This window comes from Equus przewalskii, chromosome 13 (genome assembly GCF_037783145.1).
Source record: "Equus przewalskii isolate Varuska chromosome 13, EquPr2, whole genome shotgun sequence".
In the NCBI taxonomy this organism is placed as follows: Eukaryota; Metazoa; Chordata; class Mammalia; order Perissodactyla; family Equidae; genus Equus; species Equus przewalskii.
The window spans coordinates 40,053,110-40,075,117 of NC_091843.1; the positions used below are offsets into that span (position 1 = coordinate 40,053,110).

General features: G+C 37.4%; 2 protein-coding genes across 9 annotated transcripts in view; both read right to left on the bottom strand.

Moving 5' to 3' along the window:
* Positions 1–9,110, bottom strand: part of CATSPER3 (cation channel sperm associated 3) — a 34,961-nt gene extending 25,851 nt beyond the window's left edge. For 3 of the 5 annotated variants that reach the window (XM_008510255.2, XM_070570958.1, XM_008510243.2), the window contains exons 1-2: positions 6,957–7,202; positions 4,093–4,246 (exon numbers count right to left, since the gene is read on the bottom strand). In XM_008510255.2, coding sequence (XP_008508477.1) covers positions 4,093–4,246; positions 6,957–7,057 — 255 coding nt within the window. In that variant the 5' untranslated portion in view covers positions 7,058–7,202. Of the gene's footprint in view, positions 1–4,092; positions 4,247–6,956; positions 7,203–8,601 lie in introns of those variants that run through there. The other 2 variants (XM_070570959.1, XM_008510251.2) reach the window with 2 other exon arrangements.
* A 138-nt stretch (positions 9,111–9,248) lies between these two features.
* PCBD2 (pterin-4 alpha-carbinolamine dehydratase 2) overlaps positions 9,249–22,008 on the bottom strand; it is a 46,933-nt gene continuing 34,173 nt past the window's right edge. For 2 of the 4 annotated variants that reach the window (XM_070570961.1, XM_070570962.1), the window contains 2 exons: positions 10,731–10,811; positions 9,249–9,500 (listed from right to left, as the gene is read on the bottom strand). In XM_070570961.1, coding sequence (XP_070427062.1) covers positions 9,405–9,500; positions 10,731–10,811 — 177 coding nt within the window. In that variant the 3' untranslated portion in view covers positions 9,249–9,404. Of the gene's footprint in view, positions 10,295–10,730; positions 10,812–15,628; positions 15,692–22,008 lie in introns of all 4 variants that reach the window. The other 2 variants (XM_070570963.1, XM_070570960.1) reach the window with 2 other exon arrangements.

A 22,008-nucleotide genomic window follows, 5' to 3' on the forward strand; every position in this document is an offset into this window, starting at 1 on the left:
GTACCTTCATTGGGATCCCCACAAGTGTTAATAATTTCTCAGAGTTTCATAGTCAACCAGGGGCTCTCACAGGTATATTTTCATTGAAAATATACCTCACACCACTCATAATGAAAATATACACTCACAGCCACTCTGTAAGTTATGTATTAATAACATCATTTTACAAATGCTGCAGCTGAATTACATAGATGTTAAATAACTTGCCCAACTTCTCACAGCTAGTAAGAAGGTAGAACTGCAGCTTGAACTCAAATCTGCATGACACTAAAGTCTGCATCCTTTCCACAGCACAGAACTTTCCCCAGGCTTGCAAACCAGGGTCCCCACAGAAGGCATGTTTAGGGACCCATATAGCCTCTGGAGGGCAATCAGAAGCTTCAGATTTCTCAACCCATCTCTTTCCCTGATTCCTACCAAGTCCTATACCCAACATGATATTTTACAGTCCATAACCAAACTCTGTGGAATGCTGGTGTGGAATACACTGCCATACCAACATGTTCACAGAAGCGGTGCCAAGCGGACCTTGCACATTTCAGGAATTGATTAGGGTATTCCACCATCTGCACCAGCTCTGACACACATTATGTTGATGCTAAACCTTTTCACCACCAAGAAGGAATTTTTTTATTTATGGTAAATGAAGACAGGGTTCATCTTAAACCTTTTCATTGTACAATAAAATACACATATGGAACCACATGAACAAATATATAGCCTAATGAATTATTACAAGGCCAACATCCCTGTGAATACCACCTAGGTCAAGAAGGAGGACTTTGTCAGCTATCCTAGAAGCCCCTCCATGTGCCCTATCCCAATCACAACCCCCTCCCTTTCCTCAAAATTAATCACTACCCTATTTTCATAGTAATCACTTCCTTATATTTCTCTAAAGATAGAAACCCATGTATGCATCCCTAGAACTAGCTAACATTTGTTGCCAATCTTCCTCTATTTTGTATGTGGGACACCACCACATCATGACTTGATGAGCAGCGTGCAGGTCCGCGCATGGGATCTAAACCCATGAACCCCAGGCAACCAAAGCAAAGCATGTGAACTTAACCACTACACCACCAGGAGGGCCCCCACCTTGCACTTTTATAACATGTTTTTGATATGTCTTTTAAGTCTCCCATTTCTTTTTTTCTTTCCTTAAAACTTATTTGTTGAAAACCCAGGCAGTTTGATGTGCAGATTTTTTCCAGTCTGAATACTGTTAACTGCACACACATGGTGCAGCTCAGCATGTTCCTCTATTTCCTAGAAATAAGCAGCTGGATCCAAAGACTTGATCAGATTCAGGTTTGATCCCTTTGGCAAGATTACAGGTTCTGTTCTTTCACAGAAGGCACAAAATGTCTGGTTGTCATTCTTTTTATGATGGTAGCAGCCGCTGCTACTCAGTGCTTAGATCCATTAATTCATTGGGGGTTGAAAAATATGACATTCTAATTCTATCATTTATTTTTCATTTATTGACTGGGACACTTCTATAGAGATGTTTCCCCTTACCTACTGTGTGGTTACTCAGTAATACAGTTCATATAAGAAAGGTCAGTAATGCTTTATTCTTTCCTTTAATTTAGCAGATTTTGAGATAAAGAATTACTTCCTTATCACCCTCCAAAAGTGACCAGTTAGTTTCATTTTTTGGCATCATTATAAACTTATGGATTATTTTATGAGTTTCAATCCATTGTAATTATTGTCCTTATTGAAGCTGAAATTGGCCCATCTTTGGCCAGTAGGAGCCTCTTCAAGTTGTCTCCTGAGTCCTTTTCACATGACCCCAATCTTTGATAGCTTCCTTACTATGTGTATGAGAAGATATTCCTGGCTTATCTGGTATATTTTCTGCCCTAGATCTGCAACAAGCCATGTCTCCAAGAATCTCTAGTTTCTTTTAGTGAGAAATGACATTTCAACATTATGAACATTAATGATGGATAACTGCTGAGTTGGTCAATGTTCTAGGTCTTTCAATGGATAAAGATAAAAACAACTTAGTAGTTTATTGATACTTCTGACTCAAATGCATAACTACAGGGTTTTTACTTAACTTTTTCTTTATTACATCTGTATCTCCTTTCTTCCATGAGTATCCTGATTCCCAAGCACACGGAGGAGAACAGAATTAAACTGTCCCATAATTACCCATCCGCTTTATCCTGTATTACACACAATAGTCTCAGAATTACACAACTAATAATATCACCACTGCATTGATTTCTGAAAATGGCTTAAAAACTTTTTCCTTGACTTTACCCATTCTCCCCCATTTTTCAGTCATACTATATCTTCATTGTCAGAGAATATATTCATTACATGCTATATTCTCTCCTTGTTAACCCACAATTAGTGTTAGTTCTACAAATAATTATATTTTTAATACTACCACCGTCCTAATGCTGATGCTTCTGTAGTCATTTTGGTCAGCTGAAACTTATTCTTCACTAGATTCCTAAAAAGGGCTCATGGGAACAATATTACCCAAGTTTTTTAGCAATGATGACAGTTTCTCTGTGCCCTTTATCTTGAAAGTGAGTTTTGCTGGATCTAGAATTCTTGGTTCACATTTTCTTTTCTTAAGTAGCTTAAATAGATTACCCCATTTTCTTTTAGCATAAAGCATTTCCATAGCAAAGTCTGATAACAACTAATTTTCTTTTTCTCATAAGCCACTTTGCCTAGATGCTTACAGTTTCCTTCATCCCTCTTTCCTTTAAAGTCCAATCATTTTACCAGAACTCGTCTTGGCGTTTATTGTTCTAAGTCCACATTATCAGGTATGCAATGTGTGCTCTTTCAAGATATCATTTCAATACTTTTATTTCAGGCAACTTTTCTTAGATTATAGACTTTAGTGTTTGTTCTGTTCCTTTGTTTTTGTTTCAAATTCAGGGACTCCTATTATCCTTATGTTGGATCTTTTTTCCTCATCTTCAATGTTTATCATTTTCTCTTGAATCCTTTTTATCTCTTCATTTCTTCTTAATTTTTAAAGATTTCCTCATTTAATACTATATTTCTCTTAAGGTATTATCTGTTGTATTTAATTGCTCTTAGTCTAGTCTTCATTTTTGAAATGATTTTTCTTTTATTTCTAATTCTTTCCTAAGTTTTGTCATCTCACTTCTGTTCTTTCCTATCTTGTATCATTTTCTTAAACATTTACCTTGTGTGAAATAATATGCCACAGTTTTTATCTGTTTATTGGACATATCTTTGTAGTGTGCTTTCATTGTCTACAGGGATATTATTCGCCACTTTATTCTCTTTTTTCTTATGAGAATTTTATATAGAATTTTACCTCAGGCTTTTTCTATTGTACTTTTTTATTTGAAATTAGTTTTCCTGAACTTTTAGAAAGTGTGGTTCTAACTTCACATAGCTCCCTCGTCTGTTTTTTGTGTCATGTTTTAAAATCCAGTAGCTTGATTTTTGAGGTTTCCTGGTTCTGTTTCCCTTCTCTAATTTTATCTGCACCTTCTCTTCCTTCATCTCTGGGTCTCTAACCTGCTCAATCTTTATTCCACTTCCAGTATTTCTGCTAAGTGTGGGGGCTCATCCTTGAAGGGAGCCCTAGCTGGTCAGTTTTGAAAGTTCATAGGGTCTGGACTATTCTAGCCTCTTCAGAAATTTCCAGGAACCTCTTGCACTAACCTAGTATCAGGCAACACCCTCCTCACATTAACGGCTTTTCTCACGTCAGCCCATCGTCCTTTCCAGTGAATCCCTATTGACTTCCTTTTGCTTCCTCTCCCACAGAGGCTAACACTAAGCAGTTGTGGCTCTTAGTAAGGAGATCTTGTTAACTAGTTTTGATGCAACCGCTGCCCACAAGTTTTTGGTTTTCTATCTGGTTGCTGTCTTTTTTTAACAGCGGACTCAGGGAAATGAAAAAAACCATGTCACCGCTGCTACTGCTGCTGCCATCTTCTCAGATTTTAAAAGTATATTTTAAAAGCCCTTAGAATTTTTCTACAGAAAATTGTCTTGGACAAAATGCCCTGAAAATCTTATAACATTTTCAGAAATAAAACAGGGGAAACAGAAGAAAATGGACCCATTTTGTCTACTTACCTCAAAAAGTCTGAACAATTTGTATCTTGTTTTATAATCAGTCCACAAGACCATAAAAAAGGCATTCAGTGAGACAGTGCTAATCATAATTATCTTAAAGAGATGGCTCATTATGACTCTCTTCACAAATTCCTGACACTCAGTATCTTTCCTCCTGTCAAAAAGTTGAATAAGAAGTATGAGTATTTTACAACACAGCTATATTCCCTATAGCTTCCTCCCCAAACAATGCATTTTTTTTTTGTAGCAACTAAAGTCTGCTTTCCCCCTTCTCTGAACATACATATACTTTAAAATTGCAATGAAATGCTAACTGAATGACCACTGAAATATGTATGGTGATCACTGATGGTCTCTTCCCACCGGTTTACTCAGTTCCTTCTCCCTAGACCTCTGAAAAAGAATGGTCACCACTCCTTCTCATGTAAAACAAAGCATCATCTTCAGTTACTCATTCAACAAATTTTTGAGTGACTATCATTCAAGTCATTTACTCATTCAACAAATTTTTATTGAGTGACTACTACATGCTGGGCAATACAGTAGCCACTGGGGATATCACATGAGCAAAACTAAATACAGTCATGCGTCATTAATGACAGAGATACATTCTGAGAAATGCAGCCCTAAGCAATTTCATCATTGTGCAAACATCACAGAGTGTACTGAAAAGGAACAAAATTTGCCACCCTAAAACATATCTCTTTAACATGAGAATTATTTTAGGCTGATTATTTTTAAGAAACAAAGACCCAGAAAGTTTGCTTTTTTACCTTTCCCTTAACTGCCTAAAAGAATTAAGATTTTTAAAAAACCTGTCTCAGGAAGTGACCTATCACTTTAGTATACATGAACTAGGCGGCAGACAGGGAGGAACTAGAAGAGCCTGTTTGTTGGGCTCCCCTCTGTGTTCTTCTGTTTCTGTGTGGCCGAACACTTGTTTTCCAAACATTTGCTCCTTTTCACCTACCTGTGAATTACCTTCCTTCCCTTTGAAGTCTCTGACCCTCCTCACCCCCAACATCTTCTTTTGTCTTTAACTGAGGATGGTATAAAGGTCAGGGCTTCAGTCATTTTGGCAAGTTACTCAGTTTTCCTGGGTTTCTCTGATGTATACATGTTATTAAACTTTTGTTTTTCTCCTGTTCATCTGTCTCATGTCAACTTGATCCTTAGATCTGCTAGAAGAAACTAGAAGGGTAGAGGATTTCCTCCTCCCCTACAATACTTACACAAACCTAGGTGGTATAACCTATTACACACCTAGGCTGTATGGTACTAATCTTATGGGACCACCATCATATATGCAGTCCATCACTGAATGAAATATCGTTATGTAGCACATGACTATATTGTCAGTCTAGTAGCGAAAACTTGTAATAGTCAAATAATCACCCATACAAGTTCTTACAAATCAATGATAAAAAACTGAACACTCAGGGCCAGCCCGGTGGCACAGTGGTCAAGTTTGTACGTTCCGCTTCTCAGCGGCCTGGGGTTTGCCGGTTCAGATCCTGGGTGCGGACATGGCACTGCTTGGCAAAAGCCATGCTGTGGTACGCGTCCCATGTATAAAGTAGAGGAAGATGGGCATGGATGTTAGCTCAGGGCCAGTCTTCCTCAGCAAAAAGAGGAGGATTGGCAGTAGTTAGCTCAGGGCTAATCTTCCTTAAAAAAAAACAAAACAACAACAAAAAACTGAACACTCTAAGAAAAAATGGGCACACACATAGTCAACTCATGAAACACACATAAAGAGCAATGAACTTCCCCCAAAATGTTCAGTAGCAGTATGAATCAAGGAGATGAAAATTAAGTAAAATCATTATTTTTGCTTATAAAATTAGCAAAAGCTTAAACATGATAATATTTAATGCTGACATAAGTGTAGTGTGACAGGGCATTCTCATAAACTGCCAGGGGAATGTAAATTGACCAATTTTTCTGAAAAGCCTTAGAACTGTTCATATCCTCTGACTCAAGGAATCTACCCCAAGAGAATACAATCTGAAATGCAAACAGAGACTTTAGCTAAATATGTTTACCCTAGATTATTTACAGTAGTGAGAATGGAAACAATTTAAAAGTCTAACAAAAAGGACTGGTTAAGTAAATTATGGCATATCTATCTTACGGAACATTATATAGATACTAAAATATACCCATGCCTCTTTCATGATTTAGAAAAATGTTTTATGACCCACTGGAGAGCAAAACACAAAAACAAGATATAAAATTCTCAACTCAAAATTATCCCAACTGTGCAAACAGAGGTAGAAAAAAATTCAGCAGAAAATAGGTCAAAATGTCGATAGTGTCTGCCTATGGATGGTGAGGTTAGAGGTGATTCTTTTTCCTGTTTATTTTTATTTATTTGTGTTTTGCAGTTTTCCTCAGAGTATGTATAACTTTTTTCCCATTACATGTAACAAATGAACATATTCTCATAACAGTAAAAAAATACAGAATGTATATGCTTTTATAATCCATTAAAACCAGAGGTAAAATTTTCATTATCTGATTTAAGGTGGGATCTACTATCAAAAAAAAAAGCCTTCAAATTATGTAACACAGTAGCTAATACAAAAGGACAAAATGGAGTCAACTCAGTCTACAGGTCAAATAACAGCATGTCTGAGCGTTTGACTCAACTAGGCATCATGACATAAAAGCTGAAGAAGCAAACTGTTTGGCTGAGGCTTCACCAACCTCATGAGTCAGAGAGACTAGATTATCAAGGACATGCACCTCATTTTTGGAAGTGGATGAACCCTTTGGGAGGAAGCTAAGAGAACGCTGGCACCCTGCCCCCAAACTGCGATTTGTACATTTCTTAACAAGCAATAGAAAAAGAGAATATTTACTGCAATTTCCTGCAACTCCCACAGAACATCACCGATGCATTATCTGACAGCGAATTAGTAATGGCTCTCTTGTGGTTCTGGTGATGAAAGAGTTGAGACATTTTCCTAATTTTCAAGTTTTATTCCTTGCTTTTATCATCTAACAGAAAATCTCTGCTTAGGGATTTCCTGGGCGTCCAGAATCCGAGAGGCCGCAGGGCAGCGTCCACGAAGAGAATCCGTGCTTTATGAGATCACTCCTGGACATTCCAGTACGTTACTAGCCTGCAGGCCCCTGAGGGGAGAGCTCCCCAGCTGGTCTATCCAAAGATCCTCTCTCCCCAAGGAGACTGAGCACCTCAGTTAAGCAAGAGTTATGAGCACCAGCAATTATGAAGCTCCTGGCTAAAGCTGGGAGACACCAGCAATAGGCCAGACAAAAGCCCTTCCTTCTTCAAGAAGTGCCCCCATCTGACAGACAAAGGCCCTTAATAATGTGCTAGAATAAGCTAAGGGTCGTAGAAGAGGGGAAAGGAAAGTTCTCTGGGGTTCTAAGAGCAAAAGCACACATCCAGGGCACAGCACTGGAAACACCTGGAAGGACAAGGAAAGATTTTGATAAGCGTGGTGCTAGAAGACAAGAAACAGGAGGAGCAGAGAAGGTTCCCCATGCCCAGCACTGGCTAACTGGGGGGCAAGGAATGCGCAAATATGAACCCCTAAATAAAATGTCAGGGAGAGCCCATGTGGTAGAAATGTTTTAAGTACACGATAAATAGGGATTTTTGCTTTGTTCAGTTCCTAGGATTAATATATTCTCCTCACTCTCCTTTTCCTAAACTCTTTAGCTCTCAAGACAAAGCAAGACAGAGGGATCTGGGTAGCCCTATGTTGAATTTAACGTTTAGTGGTGAAATTGGTCAAATTCCTGGAAACTTAAGTTCTTGGGCCATAAGACAAGGGTGTAACCACCCCACCACCTCTGCTGTCCCTGATGTTCTAAAACAAGTGTATATGGCCATTCCTGGTAAGAAAATACTCTTTAGGCAACCAATATCCTGACTTGGAAAACAACATCTTATTTACTCAATTTTTCCACTTAAAATCATCAACAGCAAAGCTTTAAGAATCACTTTGATTAATGTCCCCAAGACTCCATCTTTAGCCTCATCTTCTCACTCTACATTCTCTCCCTCAGGGATCAGCTCCTCCTATACTCCTACTGCCTCTTTGGTCATATGCCCCCTAATGCCTTCTCCCAGCAGCCATCAGAGCCTGGGTGGCTTTTCTCTCTCTTCCCTCCCTGCATACTCCATACCCACTGGGCAAACTGACCATACCTGCTTTACCCAGGCCAACAGACCCAGCCAAGAACTGGCTTTAGAGAGCTCAGACTGGGGGCGGGGCTGGGGGAGGGGCGGGGAGTGGGGTGGAGAGGGAGGTTTGCTTGTTGTAACATGGAGTGATTTTTCTTGCCTCTAAAGTAAAGTGGGTTACAAAGACGATCCCTGTTAAATCCTACCACAATAATGCTTTAAGGGATTAACACATGTCCCTTGGATGGATATACATGTTCTTTTAATATACATTCTAATCTCATTAATAAGTACATTCCTGAGTTCCTTCAAAGAACTACTGTTACTGTAATTTTTAAATAATAGATTACCTTATATTTCATTTTACTCCTGTCAGCGACACACGATGTAAACAGAGCCTACCCCTGGATAATACCCAAGTAGCTTCCAGCTTAGTGGCTAGAGACCCTCAGCTCAGGGGTCACAATATGCAAATGTCGGAAAAAAGAACCCTTGGTTCCTCCTCAACTCAGTAAGTCAAATAATGACCTGGCAAGTTGGTCACTGTGACAGTGAATCCTTATATGGCCCCACCTTGCTGGAAACCATGGACAAGACACTTGTCCTCTCCTTCAGCTCCTTGTCTGAAAAGTAAGGATAAAACACAAGATAGCTCATCCAATTTTGTGACTTTTGTAATCTAATTAACTACTTAATTAATAGTAGCTAAAATCCAAATCAACTTTAGCTTCATAAGAACTTTTACACATGGTTAAAACCCTTTACTCACTGAGTTCATCATTCTTTTTCTACCTTATAACTATTCTCCAACACAACGCATTTGTAAAGTCACTATAATCACTTGAATTTCTAGGTTATAAAAGAGTGAACACTCTCCATCGCAATTTTTGGTTTTTAAGAATGCTATTTCTCTTTCTGAATACTATTAATATAATTACCTCGGTTGGTTTACCTTATTACCTGTATGTGATTAGATATAATGAAAAACACCTCAGGCTCCAGTTTAAATTATTCTGTATTTAAGCACTGATTTTATAAAATGTGATAGTTCAAAAGGTGAACTAAATTTACAACTTAATTTGTTCATGTAAATTGCCATCAAAATACATTGCAGCTAAGATGTGTATAAGATTTATACGCATTCTGAAAGAAATCACACAGAAGCAGCTGCTTTTTCAATAAACTTGGCCAGTTTCACATCTCTTTTGGTCAGTCCACCACAGTCATGCGAGGTGAGAGTTATCTGGACCTAAGAAAGAGAGAAGCAGTTTTTAAAACCCTGAGCTGTAATTCATGGTACTCTCCTTTGGTGGTTCAGAAATCAATCTATTATTCAACATTCACATTTGAGAATTGGGGAGATTAATTGATTTAGAAAATACTACATTATGAGGAAGCACAGCATTTCCAAAACCCAGTAAACTCCAGGGGCACAGTCTGCTGCAGGCTGGACCCGGCAGCCGCCCAGGGATAAAAGGGTTCTCTCATATGAAGGGCAATTCAGCTGCCAGAATCTCAAATCTTGTCTCTTGGAAAAAAAAAAAAACAGACTGAGGTTCCATTTTAACTCCCATTACTTTAATTACCCCAACTATTTTCAGGCCACTGAGAAAAACTAAGCTATCAAATGTAATATCTTAGCAACCATGTTAAAAAAGCCCATCTCCAAATGAGGGAAGAGGGGTGGGGGCGGGTGTGGAGGAACAGACCGTTGCTTCCTGACAAATCGATTAAAAAGCAAAGGCAAAATTACAGGCAAGGAGAGACAACTAGGGGGAAAAAAGTTTAGCCTTGTACCTGCGTGCTCCGAATTATTCCAATAAACCACAAGAATATCATGAAATTTTCTCTTTTTTCAAAGAGAAAACAGAAGCCCACAGAAACCTAGATGATAAGACATCCCAAATGGCATGACCATAAAGGCAAGGGCACTTTTTTGGAGCGGTGACACTTTTTTTGAAGACTCTTCTCACTGTGCCCCCTTGAAACTACTTGCTGAAGTCTTTTTAGTCTGCTCTTTGTCTTAAGTAAGGTCAGTTCCCCCTGAGGATACAGAATTTAATAGTTATTATTTAAAGCACAGTTCTTGAGCAAATTTATTTCAATGAGATAAATAAGGTCATATCTTTCTTATTTGCGACCATTTCTTTCAATAATTTAGCTTAAGAGGGCTTAAAAATTTATCTGCACAGCTGATATTCAAGTTTAATTCAGGCGCCTACTTTGGCCCAACTTTCTCATATTGGTTTCAGCAGAAGACAAGCATGAAAGTAAAGAGTCTGGTCACTGTTCTCTTGAGCAGATCTGAAAATCTATTACTAATGTGCAATAATATACAGGGATTCTGAAAGGAAATATCAGAGAATACTTTCCTAAACACAAGGACACTTAGCTGCACGGGATGATAAAGAAGAGAGGAAAAAGGATGTTTTTTAAACTCCATAATTAACATGATCCCAAAATAAGGCACTTTAGTTACCTTGTTGTACACATTGAACCATTCTGGGTGATGATTCATCTTCTCTGCTTGCAGAGCAACTCGGGACATAAAGCCAAACGCCTGCATGAGATGAAGTCGAAAGTGATTACTGACACTGCCCTCTGCCCTGGACCTGAGAGACACCAGAGCAATGCAACCAGGGAAAGACAGGGCGAGGATCCTTAGGGAAGCCTGGAGAAACCAAATACGAATGGGAGTGCTCTCTGCAGAGCTGGGTAACAGTATAGCAGGATTATGACCTGCTGCTCGATGGTGAAAAACAATCAGGCTCAAATAAACAAACCAGGAAATTGGTCTCACCCAGTGACCTGTCTGGACTCTTTAATTGTCCTCAGGACGAGACTCTCTAAAATAGCCCAAGAATAATTTCCCTTCAACCCAGTGCCCTGGGTCTCACTACCTGGCCCTGACCTTAGGAGCCACTTTTCTTGCAGCGCTGCTCCTTTTGTTGTTAGTGATTGGGTTGCTAACTAAGGTATCAACCACAAGACTATGGAAAAATGTCTTCTGAGTGTATCTTAAGCAAAAGCACTGGCAGAAATGAACACCTTCCCCTTCCCGTCTCCCAGGCAGGACAGGACGGGATGAAAGACTATTTCATTGACATTTAGAGTGAAATAGGAAAGACTGGGTTGCCTGCTCAGGGTCTTCTTGCTACTGCCCAGCACCGTCATTCCAAGCAGAAAGCACCTCGCTGCAGGGCAGAGGGCTGCAGACCCAGCCACAGGCCCAAGTGTGGCCCTTCAGGGCTCTGTCTTCATACCACAGGGAAAGGACAAACCTAATTTTGTTTAGCAGAAGGCAAACTTGTCCTGAGAGGGGAAAAAACATTTTTTTTTTGCTTGCTTTCAAATTTTTTTGAGGGTAATTGCAAACAATAGGAGAGTCTGTCTCTATCATGTCCTGAAAGCAGAAATACTTGGTAAAACTCTAAGGTAATGGTACATTACTTAGAACATTACAGTGGAACTCACACGACAATACCCATTACAGCATGTAAATAAAGATTTAACTTCATCACTCCTATCTAGAAAGACCAATCTGATGTTAGTTTTGCTATATTTTTTGGATCACTAAATGACATAAGAGCGCATTTCAAGTTAACAGTGAGAAATATGGAAGATGCCATTTTAAACGATTCTATGTCATTCATAATGGTTCCTATCTCAGAACCAATTTTATTCAGGATAAAGATTTCCATTTTGACATTTAAGGCCTGAAGGTTTTCCCTGTTAGGAAAAGGAAGGAAATTCAAGCAAAATCCATTTAACCATGTAAGGAATTATCAGTGGGAAAACAATATTCACTCCCACACCCTTCTCATTTCATAATCTGATTCTCTACATTATGAGGGGAAGGGACAAATCAAATGTGAAAATCTGTTTTAATTATTCAAACACAGAGTAAACCTATATTAAATGATATATAATGAGAATTTTTACTCTATTTCCCTACGATGCCCTATTCTTGTTCAGCTGTAGAAGACTTACAAGACTAATCGCCACCCCTGAGAGACAGTCATACAGTCATTAAGGGCATGGGCTTTAGAGCTTACAAGTCCTGGACTCAAATCCCAACTCTACTATTTAACTGTCATGTGACTTAACTCTGAGCCTTAGTTTTCTTATCAGTAAAGTGGAGATAATAATAAAGAGTTCATGTAATCATTCTAATAAAAAAATGAGATGGGGATATAAAAGCACTAAGCACAGCACTTGGCACAGAGTCAGAGATCAATAATGGCACATCCTGCTACCACTACTGCTTCTGGATAACCCTTACAAAACCTAATGACAGGTGAAAAGCCCTCCCACAGCCTTGAGAACCTAAGATTCCAATTGTGTCTCCCGGAAGAATGGCCTTTTCCTTTTCCCATGTGCCATGAAGAGAGACCCACACACGTATACCAAACAAATAGATAATACGCTGTTGGGTAACACCACGATGCACAGTGGGGAAAACAGCCCAATAACAAGAAATTAAGTGGGCACAGTCAGTCACTGCCCAAGTTCTTAACCCTGTGGCCACAGTCAGTCACTGCCCAAGTTCTTAACCCTGTGGCCACAGTCAGTCACTGCCCAAGTTCTTAACCCTGTGGCCACAATTTCTTTGAGCCATGTTATCCTAAAAGGTCTAAAGCGATGCTTAGAATCCCTCACCATTTCCCAAGACCCAAATAGATCAAGCGGATGATCTGAACATGGTCAGAAGTGCTCCTCAAATCTTTGACTACCAGCATAGTATCAAAATCTATTCCATCACAGATAAGACTTAAAAGAGAATACCCACATCCTAAGTAGTATACTGATCAAAGGAAAAGCATCTACCATATCTACACAGAAGGTTAAAAAAAAAAAAAGGAACACACCCAAAGACCCTCCAAATCAGTATCTGCCTAGGCTTTACACATTTCTCTTCAACTGTCACCTAATATTTGCCCTTAATAAAATATTACAAAGTCTGAAAACCACTTACACAGGATTTACTCCTAATTCTTCCTTAAGGAAAGAACACTCAGTCTTCTGTGGGAGCAAGGAGACAATTCCATAATCCTTTTTCCATATAACAGAACTAAATAATCCCCAAAATATTTATTTTTAAATCCACAAATTAAAAATATCCATAACTACACATTCAAATTAAAGCAAAAGAATTTCTGCAAGGAAGTTACGTAAGTGGATAGGAAAGGGAAAAACCAAAACTTCAAAGGGGAATTTCAATTATCTGGAATATAAAAAAGAAGAAATATGACTAAACAGCAAATTTGGCAGATGGTGAAAAGCATCCATCTCTTCTTTCAAAGATTTATTTTTGCAGCCCTAGCTACTTGTTACCAGGATGCCAGTTGGAATCTAAAGGCCTTAAGCTAGCTAAAAGTACAGGCTTTCTAAAACCATTCCATCAAAGAAAGCTGGAAACAGCCTAAGGGAGAACAGACACCACTAACAACCCAGTAAGAAGCTTAGAGGACAACACTGAGAAAATGGGCAAAATTAAGTAGAAGTCAACAAAAGTTTATAAGAATTAGAAAATAATAAATATAGAAGACAAAGTAGATCTAACATACAGATAATTGTTGTCAATAAGAGAACAACAGAAAAAAATTTGAGATGTAATTCAAGAAAAGTTTCCAGAAATAAAATATTTAAATCTATAGATTGTACGAATTCAACCATGTATACACATGGTTACCGATGGTTTATCCTAGTAAAGTTAGTGAACTTTGAAGATAAAAAAATCCTTTTGGCATCGAGTCAAAAAATCAATTCACCTATAAGGATGAAAAGAATGTGGCTGGATTTCAAACTTCCACATACCAACATTCAACATAGAAGTCAGAGGAGCAATGCCTATAAATACTTTAGGAAATGAAGGTGCAAACAATTTTATACCCAGCTAAACTATTGTTCAAAATTAATGCAACAGACATAAATGTGCAATAACTCAGGGAATAATTTCCATTCATCCTTTTTGAGGAAACTATTAAAGGATGAAACACAAGTAACTAAAAAGTGAATGGTGAAACTATACCAAAGATACTGTAAGGAGCAACAAATTCATTCAGCTCTAGGAATACATTTAAAACAATTGCAGGGATTATAGTTACAGAATGTAATGTAAATGTTATACACTATTAAATGGGTTGAAAGAGAAAGGGAAATAAATGGGAAAGGTAGATGAAAGTAAAAAATCTTTGCAAGCTGAAAGATAAATGTTAGAGATACAAGTATATTTAAAGGTATAAAACATAAGCACTAGAACAAAAAATAATAACTAAAATTGTATGGTGAAGGGAGAGTAGGAGAAAGCAAAAGTATAATTTCAATATTGCTTAGTGGAGAGGCCACAGATCCTATGTAAAGAAAGAGAGGGTTAAGTTTACTACGTAAAAATTATAGGTATAATGGTATCCACAAAAAGAACCAAGATAAAAATAGAAACTGTCACAATTAAGTAAGAGAAAACACAATTAAAATGAAGCAAAGAAAACACAATCCATATAATGATTTAAATTAAGGGAGAAAAAATTATAGTGGTTCTGTCTTAGTTTTTAAGACAATCAATAAATGTCAAGAAATGTAAAGAAAATCCAACCAATTAAAAGAAGAGAAAACTTTCCAGTGGAATCACAAAGCAAAACTCAAACACCAGAAATAAAAGGACACAGACAAATGTAAAAATTTCCTAAAAGAATTCATGAGAGGCCAGCCCCATGTTCTAGTGGTTAAGTTCAGCGTGCTCCACTTTGGCGGCCTGAGTTTGGTTCCCAGGGGCAGACCTACACCACTTGTCAGAGGCCATGCTCTGGTGGCAACCCACATATAAAACAGAGGAAGACTGGCACAGATGTTAGCTCAGCATGAATCTTCCTCAAGCAAAAAGAGGAAGATTGGCAACAGATGTTAGCTCAGGGACAATCTTCCTCAACAAAAAAATGAAATCATATGGCAATTTACAATTATAAAGTATATGATAATGAAGACTGAATAACTGTGACTATCTATACTACAAATAACATAGCGACAAAATCAATGAGGCAGAAATGACAAGAAATATAGGACAAATAGAAACATTTGTCGTTGGAGACTTTAATTCATATCTCTTAACCCATGACAGCAAACAAAAGTAACAATATGGACTGCTTAAATTTAACTTATGGACTACATAATTTAAAAGGTAGATCTAATTGATATAGTTTAAATCATAAAAACTGAGACTATTGCTTTTAAAATAACTATGGAACATTCACAGAAATTGAACATATAGTAGCCCACAAAGAAAATCTCAATAAATTCCAAAAACTAGAAACAGTATTGACAACATTCTCTGATAAAACTTAAAACAAACTAAGACACAAAAGGAACAAGAAGTACTACCTGGAAATTTTTTTAAATCCTTCTTTTAAAACTCTTGGGTCAAAGAAGAAATCAGAACTGAAACTGAATAGAAATTAATAATGTAAGACTACATATAGGATACATCTAAGCAATAATCAGAGTAAACAAAATCTTTAAATAAATTACCTTAAACTAATAAACTTGAAAGAATAAAAATAAATAAATTAAGCATCTAATCAAGCAGGTAAATAAATAATAACAAAATAAACTTAGAGAGGAAGCAGGAATGAATATAAATAAAGAGAAAAGCAGAAGTAAATGAATTAGGAAAGAGAAAAATGGTAGAATTAATAAATTCAAAAGCAGGTTATATGAAAAAATAACATAATAGAAAATTGGTTACTTCACCTAAAAACAAGCAAACAAAAAGGTAGGGAAAGTACAGATAAAGAAAAAAGGAAATGAGAAGGAGGAAGTAACTACAAATACATATAAAACATACAAACAAAATTTTTTACCGAAGTTTATACAAATAAATTTTAAAACATAGGTGAAATAGTTCTCTGAGAAATAAAAATTATCAAAATTGACCCCAGAAGAGAAAAAAATCTAAATAATTAAATGACTATAAAAGAGAAATCTGTCTAAGAGTGACACCAAAAAATAACAATTCCCAGTCATTTCACAGAGGAATTCTACCAAACCTTTAAGGAACAGTTAATTCTAATACTAATTAAACTGTTTCAGAGCACAGGAAAAGAAGGACATTTCCAAATCATTTTTATAAGCTATTATATGATCATATAAATGATCATATAATACAGCATATCATATTATATGCTATATTCCCACAGAGATAGCATATAATAATGAAACTATAGACTGATCTCATATTAACTGAAATATTATAAACAAAACATATTGAAAGAACAAAAGACTATGAGCAAATAGGATTTATTCTAAGAATGCAAGGATGGCTCAACATTAAAGAATATATTAACATAATTTACCATATTAATAAATCAAAAGAGAAAAATTACATAATGACTTCCATAAGTCCTAAAAAGATATTAGATAAATTTAATATTTATTATGTATTAAGGCTCCTAATGAAATAGGAATATATAGACCCCTCCTTAATATGATAGAATATATTCTCAGTCCAAAAGCTGACATCATTCTTAACAGGGAAGCACTAGAAGTATTCCCATTAAAGTCAAGAATAAAACAAACAAGCCAAAAAGAGTCAACAGCCCTCTTATACAAACATCTAATTAGAAAATATATTGGAAGAAAAGATCCCATCTAAAATGGCACGAAAAATTATCTAGGAGTAAAATTAACAACATACAAATTTTATATGCAGAAAACTTTAAACCACTGCTAAAAAGTAGATAAATCTTATTACATTCATTTTTTTTCTGTACGGCAATAAAAACCAACAAAATTAAAAGACAAACAACAAACTGTATTTGCAATACATATTTCCTTAGCATATACAGAACTCATACAAATTAATAAAAAAAGACTAAACAACCAATTTTTTTAAACGAGCAAAAGAAAAACAAAAGAAATCAAATGGTTCTTAAACATAAAAACTGCTCAATCTCATACATGATAAGTGAAGCACAAACCAAAACTAAGTTACGTGTCAATTATATCTCAATAAAGCTGAGGGAAAAAAACTAAGTTAAACCTATCAGTTTGGCAAAGATCAAGAAGTGGGTGAAGATATAGGAGAAAAGGCACTCAACATTGTTGGTGAATATAAATTGATATAATCATTATGGAAGGCAATTTGACAATATCTATCAAAATTTAAAACATCTAGGGGCCGGCCCAGCAGTGTAGTGGTTAAGTTCACACGCTCTGCTTTGGCAGCCCAGAGTTTGCTGGTTCAGATCCCAGGTGCAGACCTAGCACCACTCATCAAGCCATGCTGTGGCAGGCATCCCACATACAAAGCAGAGGAAGATGGGCACAGATGTTAGCTCAGGGCCAATGTTCCTCAACAAAAATAGAGGAGGACTGGTGGTGGATGTTAGCTCAGGGCTAATCTTCCTCAAAAAAATAAAATAAAACAAAATTTTTTTAAAACATGAAAAAAATTAAATAAATAATTTTTTTTAAAAATTTAAAATGTCTAGGGGCTGGCCCCGTGGCCGAGTGGTTAAGCTCGCGCACTCCGCTGCAGGCAGCCCAGTGTTTTGTTGGTTCCAATCCTGGGCGCGGACATGGCACTGCTCATCAAGCCATGCTGAGGCAGCGTCCCACATGCCACAACTAGCAGGACCCACAACGAAGAATATACAACTATGTACCAGGGGGCTTTGTGGAGAAAAAGGAAAAAAATAAAATCTTTATAAAAATTTAAAATGTCTATGCCCTTAGGAAAAAAAAGGACATGCTTTAGCCCAAACAATTTTTAGCCAAACAATTCTGTCTGCAGACAAGAATCTGTCCTGCAGACATACTCATACATAAATTACAAGAATGGTCACACAGCCTGGCTTGTAATAAACATAGACTGAAACAGCCAAATGTCCATCAAATAGATTATAGTACATTTATACACTGGAATACTATACAGCTATTAAGAAGAATGAGGAAACTATCTGTCCTCTGACATAAAAATACTTCCAAGATACATTACTAAATGAAAAAATAAATGCATAATAGTCTATGAACTGCATAAAAAGGAAAGAAAAGAAACACTAATGTCTCTGGAACGATATATGGGAACTGGTAATAGTGCGTGATGGAGGGGGAAGACAGGGAAACGGGTGGTTGAGAATCAGGAACAAGAGGAGACTTACCATACTCTTTGGTACCTTTTGAATTTTATACCAGGTATATACCTGATCTATTTTTAAAACCTAGTTTGGGGAAAAATGAAGAAGCTATGCAAATGAAGCTCTCACTGTAAAGGGAGCTGGGATGCTACAATGTATGTAACCTGGTTCATATTAAAATATTTTGGCTCATGTTAACTTCTTAACATATGCCTACCTGTTTAGGTGGATTTTTAGTGCCAATTTACAGCATAGTTTGTCTATGAGCCATGTTCTGTTGAGCCACGGCCATTTCAAACAAACATATGGCCAACAAATAACATATAATGGCTGATAATAGTTTCAGTCTTTCCCCTATTGCAAATTACAAACATTTTATGAACAAGTCAATGAATGCATGATGAAGTATGACTTTTTAAGTCACTCTGCCATTTTAAGGAATGTAAGCATTACAATCACAGCAAATTGGGCCAATGAAGTTTGTCATTTGGAAATCTCCAAACCATCAGCAATTAAAAGACTTTTCCATGAACCCCAAATCAAGTATTCTTTGGGAACTCTAATTTTTCTTAAAGTTCCTTTTGTTTCATTTTATTCCATGAAAATATGAAAGACTATCAGATGCAGCATGAAACCAAAACAAAAATCTTGTATCAATCTGTGAAATGTTTAACAGCACCCTGAATTTAAAACGCAGCTTCAGTCCAAATAACATGTATGATTTATTAAAGTCCTAAGACTTAACTTCTAGCACATATTTACAGTATGAATCTTTCATTATTCAGAGCAATTCTCTTTGATATATGTTCTTTAAATCAGCTGCCTTTTATATTTTGATTATAGACTATTTTAATTATGCACTAAAAAAGAACATATCTCCCACTAAGAAAATGAGCACCAGCAACTCCAAAGTAATTTCCCCAGTACAATCTCCATTAAGCCTCTAAATACTTCCTTTACTAATTCAATGAATTAGAACTCTATTGTTTATGAATCACCTTTATGTTTGTAGGCCCATAACCCTTCTTTTATAAAACACAATTGCTATGGAAGGAAATGATATTTATGTCTGATTAGAAATGAAAACACTATTACATAAATCAGTTTGGGCATTTCTTCACGTCTTGAAACATGATCGGCAATTTAGTCTAATTGGTGATCAAGGAAACTATCTTGTGATCAATTAAAGTAATTACCAGATTCCGGCAACACAACCTACCTTAATTTCAGCTAGAGTCTGCACTTCTTCAACTTTAATTAAAAATAATGAAAATTATTAAGCAAAATGCACAGCAAGATCATTGCCAAGCACGCACATGTCATAGGACAAGACCTTCTCTTGGTGTTAGTGACTGATCAATCACATAAACATTGCTTGGTGCACCAAGGAAAGGCGTTCTTTGCCCCAGAATATGATTACATATCTCACCATGACGTTTTTGTGGAAAACACTGTTAACTGTTCTATCCACTGCAAAGGGAACATCAGATCTTAATTTGTAGGCAACAGAAGAAATTCTCGACTAGCAACATGAGAAATGTGAGGAACACACCCATCCAAAGATGTATTTGATCCATGTTTTTTTCCTCCAAAGTGCCACCAGTAGTTTGAGCACAACTGCAGAGACCTTAGGGTCAGAGACTTAGGTTCCAGTCCTAGCTCTGCTATTCACTAGTTATATGACCTCAGAGAAATTATTTAACATTTAAAGTAGCCTCAGTTTCCTCGTACGTAAGAAGGGGATAATTCATGTAACATCCTTTACAGTATGCGGGGCATTCTATTAGGCACTCAGTTAATGCTAGTGAATATTCTCATCATCAATACTTTAATATTATAGTGTCTATGGCCTGGAGAGGAAGAATTGCTTTCTAAATCTTTCAGAAGGCCAAAGAAATTCACCTCTGCAAGGCTAAGAAAACCAAAAACATTTAAAACTGTTTCTCTAAGTGGGTATCCTCATAAAAAGATTTCCAGTGAAACCGGCAATCTGCTGGTGAGCATCTGAGCCAAGCAGGTGACTCATGTCTCCCCAAGAAACCAGACTAAAGGCTATCCCTGAGGACCATTCCCTAGGCAGTCCAGCGTGTGTGTCTATGGGCAGACACAACCCCCACCAATCCTGAGCCACTAGTCTACCTGCCTTCTACTTGATCCACTGCAGAGCACAACATTTCCAATAACTCAGGCCAAGAATATCCAACTCTGAAATTAAAACTGGCTTCCCCAGGCACTTGAGACAATGTCCACAAGCTACTGAAAGAGCAGCCTGCTCTACAGTACCCTAGGCTGAATGAGTGCCCCTTCAGGCTAGTGGTGATAAGTACCCCACCTGTGAGATAGCATGCTCACTTCTAAACATTACCTTTAAAAGCTGTATTCACAGAAACATAACATTTTAAAGCCTGTAAAAAAGGGAAAAGTCACCATTTTTGGCAATTACCATAATATCCTAACCAGCCATTCGGAAAAATAAGGCAGCTCTTTTAGCTAATTCACAGTGCCACCTTCAATTTGTTGTTAGTACCATGGAGTCGATTCTGACTCCTAGCGACTCTGTGTAGAGCAGAGTGGAACCCCGCCTGGTCTTTTTGCACCATCCTCTCATCTTCCAGCACTATACCAGACAAGGCTCTGCTGCTATTCACAGGGTTTTCATGGCCAATTTTTTTGGAAGAAGGTAGCCAGGTCCATCTTAGTCTGAAAGCTCCACTGAAACCTATCCACCATGGGGGATCCTGCTGGTATTTGAAATACCAGTGGCATAGCTTTCAGCATCACAGCAACAAGCAGTTACCACAATGTGACAACTGACAGAAGCGTGGTGTGCTTCCCTGACTGGGAAAGGAACCTGCGCTACGGCACAAGAGCACCGAAACTTAACCACCAGACCACCAGGCCTGGCTACCACCTTCAACACACACTGTCAAATGAAAAAGCAAGATACAAAACAGTTTTCCTCTGCAGAATTAGGATTTATCATTTCATTAGTAAATTCCTCCTGAATTTCCAGGCTAGAAAGATTACACTTTGCTAGAAATCTACTAGTATAAACCCACTCTTCTCCAGGCAGCAGAGTTTAACCAACATAAACACCTCTACCCACAATTTTAAAAAGAGCCCTTCCCTTCTGTTCCATTTGAGTGCAAGTTCTCTGACTAGATAGCTCTCACACAGCTTCTCTGTGCCAAAAAGACATTCTGGCCAAAACGATCACAAGCCGAGAATGTTTCTTCCCCGAAAAGACACTCCTCGTTTCCAAATTCCTCTGCACATAACTTTAGACTATATTTCCCCATATCATCATCAGCTACTACTAGGCAGACCAACGGCTCAGTCTGATTAGCTCCTTCTAGAATTTTTACAATCCTTCAGTTTTGCTCTCTTGGAATCAGCACATTTTGTCAGTTTTCTATCCATCCTTTCTCCCTAAAGCAGACTGAAACACTGGTTTCAAAATCACTCTGGGAGGAATCCACCGGAGAAGCCATTTACCTGGAGTTCCCTAATGTGAAGATAACTTCTGATGCCACGCTGGTCACTGGAGCTGTTCGTTATGGCCATGCAGTTGCCTCAGAAAAGTCTTGTTGGGGGTTTTCCTTTCTAATCTGCTGATAATCTGTATTC